Source organism: Anabrus simplex, chromosome 5 (genome assembly GCF_040414725.1).
Source record: "Anabrus simplex isolate iqAnaSimp1 chromosome 5, ASM4041472v1, whole genome shotgun sequence".
Lineage (NCBI taxonomy): Eukaryota > Metazoa > Arthropoda > Insecta > Orthoptera > Tettigoniidae > Anabrus > Anabrus simplex.
Window position 1 is genome coordinate 432,254,094 of NC_090269.1, and position 17,911 is coordinate 432,272,004.

At 40.3% G+C, this 17,911-nt stretch overlaps 1 protein-coding gene across 2 annotated transcripts in view; it reads right to left on the bottom strand.

Annotated features, from left to right (window-relative positions):
* Positions 1-6,660: 6,660 nt before the first annotated feature.
* The window catches only part of LOC136875062 (uncharacterized), a 54,306-nt gene continuing 43,055 nt past the window's right edge, over positions 6,661-17,911 (bottom strand). The window contains exons 4-5 of one of the 2 annotated variants that reach the window (XR_010860346.2): positions 8,759-10,647; positions 6,661-8,634 (exon numbers count right to left, since the gene is read on the bottom strand). Coding sequence is in view for 1 of the 2 variants with exons in the window: in XM_067148797.2 (XP_067004898.2) it covers positions 8,394-8,634 (241 nt within the window). In the remaining variant the exon portion in view is untranslated. The remainder of the gene's footprint in view (positions 8,635-8,758; positions 10,648-17,911) is intronic. The other variant, XM_067148797.2, reaches the window with a different exon arrangement.

A 17,911-nucleotide genomic window follows, 5' to 3' on the forward strand; every position in this document is an offset into this window, starting at 1 on the left:
GATACGAATAAAGAACTAGAATCAGAAATAATAACTGGTGTTCGAGAGGATTGGACGGACGGACGGACTCAGGTTGTTACACTATTAGAAAGAGTCCTCGCAGTTACAGTTACTGCGTTAATGGGTTGGAACGTCCCCATGAGGATCACTGTAGGTACCTGGGTGTTATATAAGGAAAGACCATCGTTGGTGTAATCACATAAACTGTATTTAAAATAAATGGTAACGATCTCTGCTCATAGTTGTGAGGCCATTTAGGGCCTATAGTAAGGATGTAAAGGAGAGGGCATATAAGTCTCTGTTACGACCCGAACTAGAGTATATTCCAGAGTATGGGTCCCTCGCCAGGATTACTTGAATAGAAAACTGAAAACATCCAACGGGGAGCAGCTAGATTTATTCTGTATGGTTTACGATAAATGGGTAGCGTTACGAAAATGTTGCGAAGTGTGGGCTGCGAAGATTTGGGAAAAAGGATACGAGCTACTCGACTAAATGGCATGTTCTGAGCAGTCTGTTGAGTGACGGCGTCGATTGATATTTGTAGATGAATAAGTATGATTGGTGTTTTTAAAGTAGGAATCATTACAATTTGAAGATAAATTTGGAAATCTAGAGGAAGAATTGGTGCAAATATTCGTTTACAACTAGAGGAATTAGAGATTGGAATAATTTACTAAGGGGGATGTTCAATAAATTTCCAAATTCTTTGCAATTATTTAAGAAAAGGCTAGGTAAAGAAGAGATAGTGAATCTGCCACCTGGGCGACTAACGTGCAGGGGCAAAATATTCCTGCTTGAGCTCCTGAAGCACTTAAATTGTACACATAGAATATTTTGAACATTTCACGTGTAACTCTGTATTCGTCCGGTATCGGATTATGTGCGATAACGATAGCAGTACAATGAGAAGGAGATGTACACCAACCAATTATAATTGAAAAACATAAATGGTCTTATTAACATTTCCTCCCGTGTTGAGCATTACGTCAGAAGTAGGCCTACAAAGTTTTTAGCAAAAGCATTAACTTCATCCAAAATAGGATTGCACATTTTACTGTTGGATTTTCCATTATATTACTTTGTTGAAAATGATCTCTGTGGAAGGATTTTCTTAGTTCCCTAGGCCATCGACACTTAACTTCTAATTGCTCTGTATGTTCCTTTTTGCGCCTGAGAGCTGAATGCAGTGGTGAAAAGTTATTTTCCAATGCCTTGATTTCTTCTTCCGTTTCTATCTGACTTATTTCTTGTGGTAGTTGTTTCTGTGGGTTTTTTACTGACTTATGTTTTTGTTTCGTCGAGCGATGTGGATGTTTTTATGAGAGATTCTGCAAGCATATCAACCTCATTCATTGCTGTGGCAGCTTCACCTTATCAGCAAGGAATCCTTGTTCACGTTGACTTGAAACTGAAGTGAATCATTTATGGCTCGGCGCACAAGATTAATATGCCTACACTTGTTGTCATTGATGCTTTCACGGCCCGTACTTATAGACATGATACTGTATAGGCCGTGTCAAGAAAACAAGGTGAAATTCTTTACGTTTCGCTGAGAACTGTGCTCTGCGTCATCAGAAGAAAATCTCGACTGTCCACGAGAAAGGCTTCTTAAATATGAGTCACCTTATTTTCTTGACACGGCATAAGCCCAAAAGCCTATACAGTATCATGTCTACACTTGTTCAATTTCATTGCTGAGTTAATACAAGTACTTGCGTACTGATGAATACATATTTTACATGCGTCAGCAACTATTTGGCATTTAAAGTTCTGTGAGCTTTCTATAAGTTATAGGCACATTCCATTCACCTGCGAACAATAACAGATGGTCCACCAGCCCCTTGCGACAATTCTGAAAGACATCGGTGCCTCTCGCTAAACGATGAGATGTGTGTTTATGGGCTCGTGATATCGTGAGCGCCACTATTAATTCATTATGGGTACCTCGAATGAGCCTGTAAAACGTGTACAGATACGCAGAAGACGCACAGACTGGGAGCACGGTACTGTGTAGACGGTGTAGTGGGTGCCGTAGCTCACGTGGCAAGCTGGCGGGGAGATATGTGATAGTGGACAGTGCTCGAGGTAAGAGGTTCGAATCCTACAAGAGAATATTTTAACACACTGTTGCCTGGGATATGGTAAGGTTAAATACTTGATAGCTTCCAAGGACTGATATGTTTATTTGACCCTGTAAAAGACCCTATGTAACGTTGCATTGGGTAGGGTGCTGGATTGGACGAGGATGTGGAGATGATGGTCTGTGGTCAGCATAGGCTGGGAAATGGGCACCGTAGGTCAAATGTCGCAGTAGCTCACATGGCTAGCGCGCGGTATGATATGTGATAATTAACAGTGCTCGTGAGTTAGAAGGTTCAAGTTCCATGGATGTATTCTTTTAAGCCAGCTGCCTGGGATGTGGCAAAGTTGTATATTTAATACTGGTGTTTTTCACAGACTGATTTGTTTATTTAGCCCTGAAAAGGGCCGTTGGTAAGGACCTGGGTGGATCGAGGATAGGAAATATATGACGGGATTTCAGTTATTCACGTCGTTTAACGCAGCACCTTCTCGAACTGACGACCTGCGTGGTCGATACAGAGCTGTGCTTGATATTATACGGACCGTCTGGTCCATTGCAACATATCTGACGATACGGATCAGCATGCCTCGGCGATGAGCACATTAAGGTTACAAGGACTGGCCGGCTCCCGTGCATACACCATGGATCACTCTGTATAGTACATCTCATGAGACATGTTTTGGTAATACAACATCGCTTGACATAGAAATGTTGTTCCTTTTTGTGTCGTCTCAGATATAATACTTTTGATGTTACTTTCCCTTTAAAGAGAATCACCCATCGAACAATCAATAGTTCATCTCGGACGAAAGTCATTATAGTAAGTGAAGCTTTGCCCTGGAGATACAAGTGCTTTATTGCGCCATGCATGTTTGTATTTAAACTGGTGAGAACGCTGTTGCAGTAAATTCACAACTCTTGACAGGGAACATGAAAATAATTTCCAAATTCGAGGGTATCAGGGTCTTAAATTCACGTCGCACTGACACTGATAAATATTACGGAGACGATGGTAATGGAAATGGCTAGAAGTGGGAAATAATTGGCCATGGCCTCAGTTATCGTACAGCCCCAGCATTTTCCTGGTGTAAAAATGGGACTTTCATGTGAAGGGCTGAAAAAGAAAAGAAAGTGAGAAATGTTAAATGTGCTAACAATGTTCCTTTTCAGTGGATCGATAATTACTACCGTTATCTTTTCATACATAGAACCATGTGGATATAACCGCTCCTGCATTTCATGTTTTTCAAACATATTCATTTCTTCCTTTCCAGGGATATTTCTTTCATCCATTCAGATTGCTGCTCGCTCGGTCACCTGCGCTGCGAGCCCGTGTTCCGCCAAGCAGTTTGCTGTAATGCAGCCATCGCTCGCCCTGTACTGAGTCAGACTGTTTTTGCACAAGATTTCCTGTACTTTATGAAGGTATTAATATATATACACATATGCTAAGGTAATGAAAATGGCATTGGAACAACACACTGTGCACTAAACGGGTGCTGAAATGAACGTTACGCTGAGAAAGCTCTCCGCAGACTGCAAAGGAGGGAGAACTTGTGTCACCGAGAAGCACATTACGGCAAAAGTGCTTGGCGGGAGATAAAAATATGCCCCTGTATTACACGTCTTTCAAGACATTCGTCAAACTAGGGGGATTTTAGAAGAATTGAAAAATGATCATCTACAGGACGACGCAGATATTTTATAATACCACCCGAAGGAGGAGACGGGTACTTAACAGATGAGCAAGATCAACCTGCCTTCTAAGAGGACTAGGTCTGAAAAATATCCACGCATTTTCACTAACACGGCAAATGGTAGGTGCAAGAGAGAAAGAACTATACCGCAATGGAAAATGTCTGAGTACAATCGACCTACAAGAAACTGACATTGGCATTTCGGAACAGTCATGCTCGCCTTTTAGGAGTAGAACCATTTTCCCTATTTCGTTACTTTTTCACTAATCGTGTTTTGGACATGCTTATAAAAGAGATAATTAGGCACGAAAATCAGAGAAATGACACTATTTTTTACTGTAATGAAAAATACGTGCTAATTTTTGGAATAACATTTATGTCTGGGTATCATTCCTTATAACAAAAAGAGCTGTACTGATTGAAAAGCAGATGTTTCTGTGCCACTTGTTTCAAGGAAAGTCAGACACAACAAATTTCATGCAATAAAAAGAAACATTCGCGTTGCCAATAATGAAGAGCAGTCACAGGAAGGCAAAAGTGAGACACTTCATTGAGGGAGTGAAAGAATCTAAAACAGCCCAGGTTTTTTGAAAAATAACTTAGAGTGGACGAGCAAATGGTATCATACTATGGATGCTATAGTTGTAAAATTCACTAAGTGGCCAAAAGTCGTGGGAAGACACTGAATGTGATGTTAATAACGAGTAGCTCCTCCGCGAGCCCTCAAAACGGAACCAATACAGCGAGGCATCGACTCTACTACGTGTTGGAAACATTCTGGGGGTATCTAGAGCCACGCACCTTGCATTCCAACCCAAAAGTGGTCTTGAGTAGTTGCGGCAGGGTTCATGGAGCGTACACCAGCTTCGACAGCATCCCATAAATGCTCGAATGGAGTAAGATCGGGGCATCTGGAGGGCCAATCCATGCTCGTAACTTCACTGGAGAGCCCCTTCGATCACCTGCGTGCCACCGCAGAGCGGCATCTCCATCAGGGTACTCCAAGACCTGAAATGGATACAGATGGTCTGAATGTCCACATAATGGGCACCTGTCACCGCTCCCTGCAGCCGGACAACGGACCTAATGCGGACCATGAGAATGCCGCCCAGACCTGTACTGAGCCACCTCCTGCCTGGACACAGCCATGTTGACATCCAGGGGACATACCCCACAGATTCACGCGCCTATCAGCTCGATACACCCAGACCATACCACACGCCGCCACTGAGCCATGGTCCGATGTCGATGTTCGCGGGCCCATGTACGTCGCTGAGTTCTGTGTCAAGTTGTCAGAAAAGCGACAAGAGTTGGTCGTAGGCTGTTGAAGCCTATAAGGCGCAGCTGCCTCCCAACCTGCAACTGGGCGGTAATCTGACCCACAGTAGATCGTCGAGCGCCCAGTATGGTTCTGCGGAGGCGACGTGATGTAGGTTGGTTAAACACCTGTGGTCATCCCGGGTGTTAACATTCCCTCTGCAATATTCATGATCAACTCTCGACAATGATGACCACGGTAACCCGATTTCACGTATAAACTCCGCAGTGCTATGACCCATGTGCCGTGCACCATGATCATCCCACGTTGAAAGTCGGTTAACTCGCGACGTGTGACAGACTGCTCAGCTACGCTGCAGCTAGCCGCAAAGCTCAGGGGGCATACACGGCACATTTCCTCATTTGACACCGCTTCCCGTGACATCTGGCCACTCAGTGTACGAGGTTTGTCCGGAAAATACGTATAAAAGTTGAATAATAACTTTATTTGACAATTATTCAGGTATTACAATATGGTCTCCTTCAAAGTACTCTCCCTGAGACAAGATGCACTTCTGCCAACGCCGTTTCCACTGTTGATAACATTGTTGAAAGTCTTCAGTTGTGATGCTGTTCAGTTGCCGTGTCGTTTCTCCCTTGATAGCTTCCACATCACCCAAGTGCCGCCCCCGAAGCACCACTTTGCATTTCGGGAACAGGAAGAAGTCACAAGGGGCTAAATCTGGTGAATAAGGCGGGTGGTCTGTCACGGTGATTGAGCTTCGGGCCAAAAACTCACGCACAACGAGCGACGTGTGAGCGGGCGCATTGTCGTGATGAAGGATCCACCTGCCCCCTTGTGCCAAATCCGGTCGAACTCGGGCCACACGAGCTCTCAGACTTGATGTTGATGCGCTGTTCCTCAATCAGAGAGAGCTCCATACGTGATACGTCACCCCGCGGATTTATACGTATTTTCCGGACAAACCTCGTATTTCTGCCTGGTAAACCCATTAGATTCGTATTTAAACCTTGGAAGCTATGTCCTGTTCGTGGATACCAGCATTGGCCACTACTGTAGTAGAAACATCAGTAAATTTGATGTTGCTTTGAGCACGCAAGTGGTGAAATATATGTTGAGCAGAATACCCAATCTATCAGGTCATATTTTGTTTAAGGATATTTTTGTCACATGATTTGGCTCAATTACATCTTGTTGGATTCAGGGTTATGGGAAAAGTGCGCGAGCTGAAGATCAAGAACTACCCTGTTCAGAACATTACCTCAATCGACAATTGCATTCGAGGAACATAAAAATTTAGAACTGATGGAAATGTCCTCACAGTAAAGTGGAAATAAAATAAAATGGTTGTTGTTGCAACAAATTTGAACAATGTGTATCTACCCAGCGGGTGAAACGGTACACCCAAAGTCAGAAAAAGCAAAGGCATAACTGAAAGAGTAACAATTTCCACCTGAGCAAATTTTACAAGAAACATGAAAAACTTTTAGTTTCAGTACAACAGGATTTATAATCTTGCATTTTTTTAAATGTACCATAGTCACACAAAGTGGTCTTCAATGTTGTCTAAAATAATATACAACACATAACTGAGAAAAAATACTTTATAATATGGAGAAGGCGACTTCTGGTAATTACAGAAGGAGAATGTGAGTTCTGTATTTTAGTAGTCAGGAGAATTTTACATTTGGCACCAAGCATTCTAGAAATTTTCAGGCAATAAAATGTAACTGAAGATAATATCTTGATTGTTTAGGTGTAAAAATTAAAAATTCTAGTACACATTTTTGCAACACACTTCGTATATTGAAGAGAAGACAAAAAATATTCACACAATTGTAAAAATAACACCTGCAAATTACACTGTTATGAAACATTTCAGTTTATTATAGGAACTCCGATCTGAAAAAGTCAGCCATTCAACATCAATGAGGCACTCCTCCTCATATACTCCTGGTAGTTTTTACTTCAGGTCCATGCAAAACGAGGATGAAAAATGTCAAATACTCATTAGATTGCCATTTTTCCCTATAGTGTTCCTTCCAAGAGAGAATTACATCCCCTTTCATTTGGACATTGACCTTTGGTGACAGTCTATGGAACTAAATAATTCTTCTGCTTACCTCTCTTTGTTATGTTTTTGGCACTTGTCAGAAGATCACTTTTCAAAGTATAAATACATTCCCCTTGAACCAAAATCGTAGTTGCATTGGTAACAGTTTTCCTGATAAAGTAAGTTTGCTTTGCAGCCTGAATACCAAAATGTAGATTAGCTGGATTTTTCATAAATTTTTCATTGCTGTTTTCCAGTCTTGTTTTATATCATCACTGAGCCTTTCCTGCTAATTTAGTTATCACGTTCTTCTGGACTTAGGATTACCTCAGACTCTCTGAAATATGCTTCAATGATGCCAAATAATCTATATAGGGTAGGAATCTATAAAGTCATTGGAAGCACAATCTGAATTGCCCTTGTTACCTAATAAATTGAACTTAAACCAACTGTACAGCATGCTGAGTAAAATTCTGTTCTTGTTTTGACTCCCACAACCATCACTATATTGGGCGATACACAGAGCAAGGGGTCATATCAGTAGAACTAAGACTATCAGAGTAGCAGGATGCTATGTTTGAGCCTTTACCAAACTCATTTACTGTCCACACATAGGAAATGACATTGCCTTTCATAAGTTTGGACTTGGACCACACACAAGTGATGAAGGTAAATTTGTCCACTGTAATAGGTGGATTGGTCTAGCTATTTTAGGAGAGGATGGTTCTTTTGACAGTAAAAAAGAAAATGTTAGCAGGTCATGTTTGTTCTCTGTAAGAAGCTTGTAAAGACGTTTATATATCTTAACCTACAGTATATAACTGCTTCACTGTTATCAGATTTGTTTTCTGACCTCCTTTTGCAGTTTAATTCTTTCTTCAAGCAACAAACATGTTGATAACAAATTCATCATTGTGCTCCCAAATCCTAAGTTGTATGATCTGCTAAATCTGTACTGAACATAATGCTACTTCACTTTCAGAGATTCATTTTCAGTTTCTGGGGTATACATTCACCAAAGTTTTATTATGTTTAGTTCTGCTGTAAGGTACATCCGACCAATCCTTTGGACAGAGGACGGGGTTTTGCTACATTTCAATTTATTAAGAAACTGCATTATACTTACGTTCATTTCAACAATTTATTTCTGTTTGTAATTCTTTGTGCTCTTCCTTTAGGCATTTCACCATTACTGTAATATCTATCTGCATTGTGATTCACTCTGAATCTTGAAATATATAATGCTTTGAGAAAATTATTGTATCAAACAGGGATCATTTATTTATTTTGGTTGCAAATGTATTTAGCTCTAGGCCCTTTCTGTGTGTTGGTACCAACGTTGGGATATATTTCTTTGATGGCTGCATAGTCAAATATTTTAACATGACATTTTCTTGGTTTTTTTTTTTCTTCAAAATATAATAGAGAACGGAATTGCATAATATCTTGAGGAGTTAAGGATTTGCACTCTGGTGCAGTTTGCTGATGCTTGCATTCTGGGAAGCCCTTCACTGCAAGTCTGGAACAAACAGAAATGGATTATAGAAACTTATGTCTATAAATTTACAAGATAGCATGGTAACAAAACTATTTAAATTTAGGCTTGTCAAAACTAGGGGTAAAAGTGGTGTTTTGATCTCTACCTGTTTCTCTTGGCCAGAGCTCTCTTCCAATTCTGTGGTGCTTTTACACACTTCCTTGGAACATCTCCAATATTTCATCATTAAGTTTAACACTATCCATTATAACACCAATTATTAATAAAAATTAAGGACACCACACTAAACCTTCCTTCACTCTTACCCAAACAATCTCTTGCTGACCACATCACATGACCAAAATACAAGTCCCCTTTAGCTGAGAGGAGAATGCAAGTTCTGCACTAGAGCAATTAGTGGAGAATGTTACTTCTGTGCCCAAATATGATTTTCAACATTACATCTGAATAGGATACTGTGAGTTTTGATGGTTTAAAATTTCAAAATTAGGAACATTCCAATTTGACAACTAATAATATATCAATAACTCATTTTAAAAATTGGAGAAAGTAACTTTTGTAGTTAGGCATTAAACATGTTATCCACCCTCTTTTGATAGAACATAAGAAGTATATGGAAGGAGTGGATTTGCTTGTTCATTTCACACCGGAATATACAGTATATTGGTAATGACAAATAGTATTAGCTTATACTTATGAACTACATCAGTACGCTGATAATTACTGCCACACAAGTCCATAAAACACTCTCTCCAGGATCAATGTTGCACCACCTTGCCTTCACCAGAATTCTGGTCAGTTGTATGTTTACACGCACTCTGCCATCATCCAGAATTTGGCCTTCAGGATCACTTTGTTTTTCATGGAGAACTGGTGGAGCACAACAGCTCATATCAGCAAAGAAACAAGGGAGGTGCCAATTCTGAAAAACACGCCCTGCTAATGTTTTAAGCATGCAATGATCAGATGCCACTTATTTTGCACCATCACTGGGCTGAATTGTGAAATAACTGAATATATGTAGTGTGTGGGACTATTCTTCCCAAACGGGAATATTAAAATGTGAAGATGTTCATGTAATGTACAAATAATTTCTTTTGAACTGATTTCAGTCTAAAATATTTCCATAAATAGTGAAAAAATGGTGTACAAAAAAATCTTTAATGAGCTTGAGTCGACATCAAATTGTTGAGCAGTACACATTATGGTATCTTTCTCTTAAGCTAGTTAACATATGCACATTACGATTCGACTGCAGTAAATTAACATTTTGCAACATAGAATTAATGGGTGGGTTTTGAGAGATGGCTTTAGATAAAACATACCATATAATTGAAGAAAACTCATGGCCGCTTTCGGGAATGCGTTAACATGTGTCGTTTCAGGTGCATCTTTTGAGTAAATGTGCTATTGCATTCACGACACACATGTGGTCTTATGCCAGAGTGAAGAAGAAGATGTTTTGTTAAGCCAGACTTCGTAGTAAACATACCATTGCATATTTTACAGCAAAACGGTCTGTCACCTGAGTGTGTACGCATGTGTGTTGTTAACTGATATTTATGACAAAACGACTTACTGCATTCCTGACAACAAAAAGGCCTAACATTGGAATGAGATACGAGGTGAATTTTTAAATGTGACTTGCTAGTATACCTTTTGCTGCATTCATTACAGCTGTACGGTCTTTCTCCAGAATGAGATAACATGTGTGTCTTAAGGGCAAAATGTTTTTGAAATATAATACCGCACTCGTAACAACGGTAACGCCCATCACCAGTATGTGTTAGCAGGTGTTTTTGCAGATCAGATTTGTGAGAAAAATTACTTCTGCATGTATTACAGTAGTATGGCCTGTCTCCAGAATGAAGTTTCATATGTCTCTTGAGGTCACACTTTCTTGAAAAATATTTACTGCATTCTGTACAGGACTTGTGCCTTCTCCTTGCAGGTGTTGGCAAACTGTGCTTTAGTTGATTCCTTCCACCATTTGAATGTATAAGTCCCCTCGTCATTATTGCAAAATTCTGTGCACTGAAATGTATACAAAATATATTTACAAATCTCATGAAAAATAATGTAAGCATTTACTGAAGTGAAAACCAATGTGAGATACAGTAAGTTTCTTATCATTTTCAAAATAACATTAAGCATATTTTACATTTTCAATGAACTAAATTGGATATACTGTATGTTACAGGCAAGTGCATCTACTATGAAGAGGCTCCTCAACAGGCTTTACAGAAGGCCAGCACCTTAGATTGTATGCATGTCTCATCTAAAAACACACCTATTTACTCATTCTAAAGAAAACTTCTGGAAAAGTTAAAAATTCATGCAATCTCCCAGGAAATTTTAATGTTTGTATTGTAAGATGTTCCTCTGATACAAGTTTAGAGCATACTAGTGTTATAAAATAACCAAACAATTCAAGTTCTTCAACATAAATTAAAAAATTTCTGACATTTATTCTTTGCCCTTAATTTGCAAGCTTTGGGTGTTTTTTATGTTCTTCCTCAGTTACTTAAGCAAAAAGAATAGCATGAAAATAACAGAATACGAATACCAAACACTACAGGACATCATTAACAAAGTGCAAAGAATTTGATGGAGCATTAATTATATTAAAGGCTTCATATACTTGTTTTAGTATTTAGAAAGAGTTAAAAACTTTGTGGAGTACTTCCATGTAGCAATGGAAGCAAAGGGTACATAAACAGAAGCAGTAGGTTACTGTGAAGTTCACATACTGTATTTAGAAATGTAATGCATTTCATATAACAAAACAATTTTTAGCCTGTTAATGTAAAATCAAAATTATTATAATGAACAACTATATTTTTACTACTTTCTTGCAAAATGAAGTAAATGGGTAAAAATCAATGTTACTTTATTTATTCTTAACACAAGGGACAACTATCCGCAATTGCAGGTGACCATAAGGATCCGGAACACACCTTTTAAAATGTCACACATCAGGCAAGTGTTGCATCACCTCGGTTCCAAGATCGCCGGAACACTGACGCTGAATCAAGAACACAGTACCTTTGACTGCTCCCAGACGTCACTAAATCTGCATAAAGAAGTAAATAACCATGCAAGAGCAGGCCTATTAAATGGCTTGCGTACGATAGATGATCTTTCCAGTCATTCCACCAGCAAGCAAGTACACTGCTCGAACTGTCTCTAGTTCTGTCATGCCTAGCTCAGCACCGCACTTTGATCATATCCGCATTGTCACGTTGTGTCAGGAGGAGCTCTCATCAAGGGAAGTTTCCAGACGTCTCCGAGGGAGCTAAAGCGATGTTGTTCGGACATGGAGGATGTATAGAGATACAGGAACTGTTGATGACATGCCTCGCTCAGGCCGCCCAAGGGCCACGACTGCAGTGGATGACCACCACTAACGGATTTCAGCCTGGAGGAACCCTGAAAACGATGCCACCAACCTCAAAACTATAGAGCAACCAGAACGTCAGCATTTTGGAGATACATTCGTCTTCTTGGATGACAATTCTCGCCCTCATCCTGTACAACCTGCAAATGAGTTCCTTCCTGATAACTACATCACTCAACTAGAGTGGCCAGCATGTTCTCCAGTCATGAACCCTATCAAACATGCCTGGGTTACATTGAAAACAGCTATTTTTGGACGAGATGACCCACCAACCAATCTGAGAGATCTATGCCAAATCGTCGTAGAGGAGTAGGACAGTTTGGACCAACGGTGCGCTGATGAACTAGTGAATAGTATTTCACGACGAATACAGGCATGCATAAATGCAAGAGGACATGCTAGTAGGTATCAGAGGTACTGGTGTATGCTTCAATCTGGACAACTTCAGAAAGGCTAGCTGTATGATTATACAACTCGCAATGTATGGTTTTCATTAGCAATAAAGAGAGCTAAAATGTTCTTGTGTATATCTCTCTTCCATATGATTGTAAAGGTTCGGGACCTCTTAGCACCAAGGTGATGCAAAACTTTTTTGATATGAATATATAATAGAAATGCAGTATAATTGGTCATTATTATCTAATGACAAGAATACAAATCGTGGTATAATACTGTCAATGAAACCTTCAAAATATCTGTACATCTATCAATGAATGACCTAGCTTCTTGAGATAGGAACTCGCATCATTAAAGGAAGTTGCCCTGACTTCGAAGGCAATTCCCCCCTGATATTCCACGCGTAACCAATTGTATTACGACTTTCACTTAAGTGACGGGCACAGGGGCAGTAGATGGCTCTTTCCCTCATTCAAATGCCTGCTTCAAAATGACTTTAAAACGTATTGTGGAGTCCAGTAGGAGGCATTTCTTTCCCTTATGGCTGAAAGCGATAATATCTGCTCACCTAGTCGACCCATTGTCTGAAAAGCAGTGCACTTCTTCATGAATCTTGCACTTTGGCTTCTGCAAGGCCGCGACAATGAAAGAACAGATCATGTGATGGCATATGTTCCTCTGTAAATCTCCCTTGAAGCAGCAGCCCAACCCATTGCCCAGGTTCTTCACATCCTGGGTGGCAATATTTAATGGTAGTCTATGTATTCCCTGGTACCATTCTCACTGTGCATATACTGCATATGTTTACTGCATTAATCCACTCAAACGATGAATGACCACCCATATCACTCAACCATGGTGTGGCCTTAGGATCAACTTTAAAGGTCTCTACACATTTACTCTTGTCAGGAAGATGACACTAATCTTCAAACGATCACTGATAAAGCTCATTCCTCAACTTCCGGGTGGAGGTTGAGAGAAATACCTCTTTTACCAGCAATCTTACATGTTTCAGAGCATCTTGCTTCTCTAATTTCAAGTTTTGGCATCTGGAGAGAAGTTGATTACTAGACAGGAGTAATAGACCACAAATGTCAACATTTTAAACGAATGTTTCACGATGCCCATACCTCTGAAATTTCGTGTTGAAACGGGAACGCCCTACGAGCATCCACGTTTCATTCATTTATTAAGAGGAACTCTCTAACACCCGGCCGTAAGCATTTAAAACTTGCGCCGAACACACAGGCATTGTGGGAACTGCAAGCAAGCTCACGCTGTTCCAGAACACTGGCCAAGGTCAAGCGACGTCACGCAGAAGGTTCTTTCGTGTTCCATAGCATTGCAGCATGAATGAAATGTGATATCAATATTTCAATAACGTCACCTTGCAGGCAGGAATATTGAACGCTGCTAGTCGAAATTTCATGTCAATCAGTGTAAAGATGGCCAAGATATAAAATTTTCTTGGGGCCCACAGGTGTAGCCACGCCCACCGACCTTCGGCAATATAAGCGAATCGCCAGCCTGGGGTAAAGCAGAGAGTGTGCAGTGTGGGCAGTGTGCAGCTGCAGTGTGCCGTAGGCAGAGAGAGTGAGAGGAGTCGGCAGTCAGCCGTGAGCTCAGTGTGTGTGCAAGTAAGCACGTCGCGATATAATTCGTCACTCGGTCCGGCTGTGTACTTGAGTTCGGAAACGTTAGTGTTGGAAGCTTTCTCCGTGGGCTTGAACTTTGTGCATGAATAAAACGTAATTTCGTTTTTATCAGTCTGTACGACTGGGCGATTATATTTTGTTTGTGGACTATGAATGTTTCTAGCATAAACTGTGCCAACTTTGATTTCATTTAAAGACTGTGTGAAAACAGCGATAACGTTTCTAACATAAACTTTGCCAGCCTTCATTTCATTTAAAGACTGTGTCTATCCATTGAACTGTGTTCGTAATAAAACTGTGCCGACCTTCATTTCATTTAAAGACTGTGTTTATCCATTTTTCGGAACTGTGTTCATAATAAAACTGTGCCGACCTTCATTTCATTTAAAGACTGTGTCTATCCATTGAACTGTGTTCGTAATAAAACTGTGCCAGCCTTCATTTCATTTAAAGACTGTGTCTATCCATTGAATTGTGTTCGTAATAAACTGTGCCAACATTCCCTCTTAAAGACAGTATTAAGTTGTGGAATACGGTATCGTAATTTCTTTCCGAGGGACCATGCCAATTCCCATCATAACCTGTTCTGAATCACGTATGATCTTAAGTGTCAGTGATAATCTTCTGAAAATTACGACGTAACAGAACTTGGACTGTCGTTTATTTCAACAAGTGTGTGAATATTGTGCTCATGGTGTACAGTGCAGAGACTGTACCCGGTGAATTTAATTTTCTTTGTGAAGTGCTTAATCACTGCACCTCGGAAGGTCCTAGATTGTTTTCGTTTGTTTATTATTCCAAATACGATAATTCCTTCCATCTTATTCTCATGGAACTGTGACTCTGACTTTATCCTTGCTGCTAAAGTGCGTTGAACATCATTGACTGTGGGAACTATTTCGGTGTGCTTCACCTTAGAGAGGTGTCACACCAGAGTCCCATGACGTCCGATGCGGAAGCTCCACATTTCCCTGTTCCTGCCTCAGGTTCGAGTCGCCATCAACACTAATACAGAGAAAACACCAACGACGGAAGACAACGCCGACGCCGACAGCAAGACGACGCAGACGCCGCAGGACGACGTCCCCTCCACGCCTTCAAGGACAACCCCACGATTCAGCTGTAAAAGGTGACATAATTCTTTGCATATCTATTGAATAAACTGAAGGATCCACTTAATCATAATTTTTTTTTCACTACCCTTCTCTCTCACTCTCTTAGCATGGGCCGTACACGCCTTTCCGTTTCTCATGCTCTCCGATAAACTGAAGTACGGGCGTTCCTGTTTCAGTGTGAAGCATAAAGCGTACCATGAGGGCAATCATGAGGTATTCCTAAAATATCTTTAACAGCTGCATCAACAATTTTGCCAATATCAACCAAAACATTCTGAAGTATCTTCTTTAAGGGAGTACTTTGAGGTGAGTATATTAACTTTGGCCGAACATATATGTTGGATATTCAGCCCGAAGGCTGGTTTGATCAACAATAGCTCTGCCAAAAGCTGTCATAGATAGCCTAGGCACAACTGAAGAGGCATACTAGGGAAATGAGGTAGATTCCCATTGCTTTCCTTACCGAGCCAGAAGTTTCTACGAGGGCAAGAAATAAGTATCTAACATCAATTTTTATAATTCATCAACAAAAAGTACACATGCTTTATTAATATCTGAGCACAGATCCTTATCTCCTACCCACCAATTAGGGTCTAGAAAATTCACTCCCAGTTTCCCACATACCCACTCCATATTGAAATAATAACAGTAAGTTATTCATTAGACCATTAGACCATATTTCAATCAAATATCATCAATACGGACCAAAAATGATATTTATTATATGTAATACCCACTCCATAGTCTCATTTAAATCTCCAATTGCCCTCCAGTCAGTATCCCTCCTACTCAGTACTCCACTGATAACAATTTCCGCTTCCTTAAATTTCACCCGTGCTGCATTTACCAGATCCCACACATCCCCATTATGCTGGTACTTATACCAGCTTGCCTTACGTTGTGGTACTAATGTGAAACACTACCACCTTCTCCTTCCCCTCCTCCTTCTCTTCTACTTTTCTCAGCATCTGCCTCAACCTAATTCCTGGATAACATTCTACCCTGGTTCCCTTTCCTCCACACACTTTCCCCATATGTCTAATGATGGAATCCCCCATGACCAGAGCCTCAACCCTACCCACCTCCTTTGATCCCCTCCCCTCCTGGTCAGCCCTATTTTTCCTGATAGCTGCAGAAGCTACTTCCTACTCCCTTTTCTCCTTCCCATGACCCTGTTCCACCTGTCTTTTCCTATCCTCTACTCTACATTTCCCTTTCCTACCTGTACCCTTCCTCCTACTTCCACACATCTGTGCAACAGTTCCCTGTTTCTCACCTTCCCTCTGTTGTTCTACCTGGAGTGGCTAGTACCAATTTCTCACAGACAACTGTCCTGAATTCTGATCCAGAATAAAGCCCTTGGCCTGCAATCTCCTTCCCCTTAGAACATTAGACCACCTGTCTTCTACAACTCCTCTCTTTCCTTCCCCTCCCTCTTGTACACCTACTGTAACCTGTACATTGTTTGAGGGAGTCCTATCTTCCTTCCTTCTTCTGTGAGAATCCTAATTATCTCCCTCAAACTCTCCAACTCCTCCCTCATACCCGTCATTGCCTTGCCGCACCCGCAGTTCCTACACCTGCACTCTTTAGCCATTCCTTACAGAAAAAATGAAAAGAAAAGGAAAAATAAATTAACTTGTTTTGTGTAAAAACAATGAACGGAAAGAAATATTGTCTAGGATAGTACTCGAAGATTACACGACAATGAGGTAATTAATATACAACTACACTACAATACTACTTATTCGTACTTTATTTTTATCCTACAACACCCCAACATTTAAAACCTGCTGTTAATTACTGAATACCGAAAGTAATACACAAAAATTACAAAATTCTGTACTGCAGGGGATCATCTGCAGAAGAACATGGCAGTCTGGCCTATGCAGATGACTTGTTATTAATGGCAGATTGTGCTGAAACCACTTAAAATAGGTGTAATGAGTATGATAATGAAATTAGCCTTTCCGGGACTAAAGTGGTCAGTAGGTATAAAATCTAAGAGAAGTGAATGTGAGGTTGGTAATACAAAGTTGGAAAAGGTCGATGATTTCAGGCATTAAGGATGTGTATTCTTCCAGGATAGTATTTAGCAGGAGAGACTGAATCAAAGTGCAGCAAGGCAAATGCAGTGAGCACACAGTTGTGATCAAATGTATTCTTTAGGAAAGAATTCAGCTCCTGAACTAAACATCTTTACACTGTTTTGTTTTCAGACCAATCAGTTGTATGGGAGCAAAAACTGAGTGGACTCAGGATATCTCATTCATAAGCAATAAACATGAAAATAGCGAGAATGATCGCTGGTAACAACAGGTATGTAGAATGAGGAGATAAAGGCTAAGGAAGGAATAAAAGTGATTGATGAATCTGTGTGCATAAATCAGTTTTGGTGGTGACATCATGTGAGAGAAATGGGCAACAGGTAAACTACAATAATAATGGACTCGGTCATGAACAATAAGAGAATTAGAGGGAGGCCAAAACAATGATGGGTAGATTCAATTTCTAACGATTGAAAGAAAAGAGTTATAGAACTGAACGAGGCCACAGAAGAGGATTGTGGCAGAGTTTAGTAAAATCTCTTAGGCCTGCAGACTGAGTGATGAATGGCATAATTGCCTATACTGAAGATGGATGGATTATTATTATTTGGCATTTCCAGAAGAATCTTAGTACAACAACCTATTTCACCAGAATACCTAGTATAACACATTCTTGTGACAAGTATG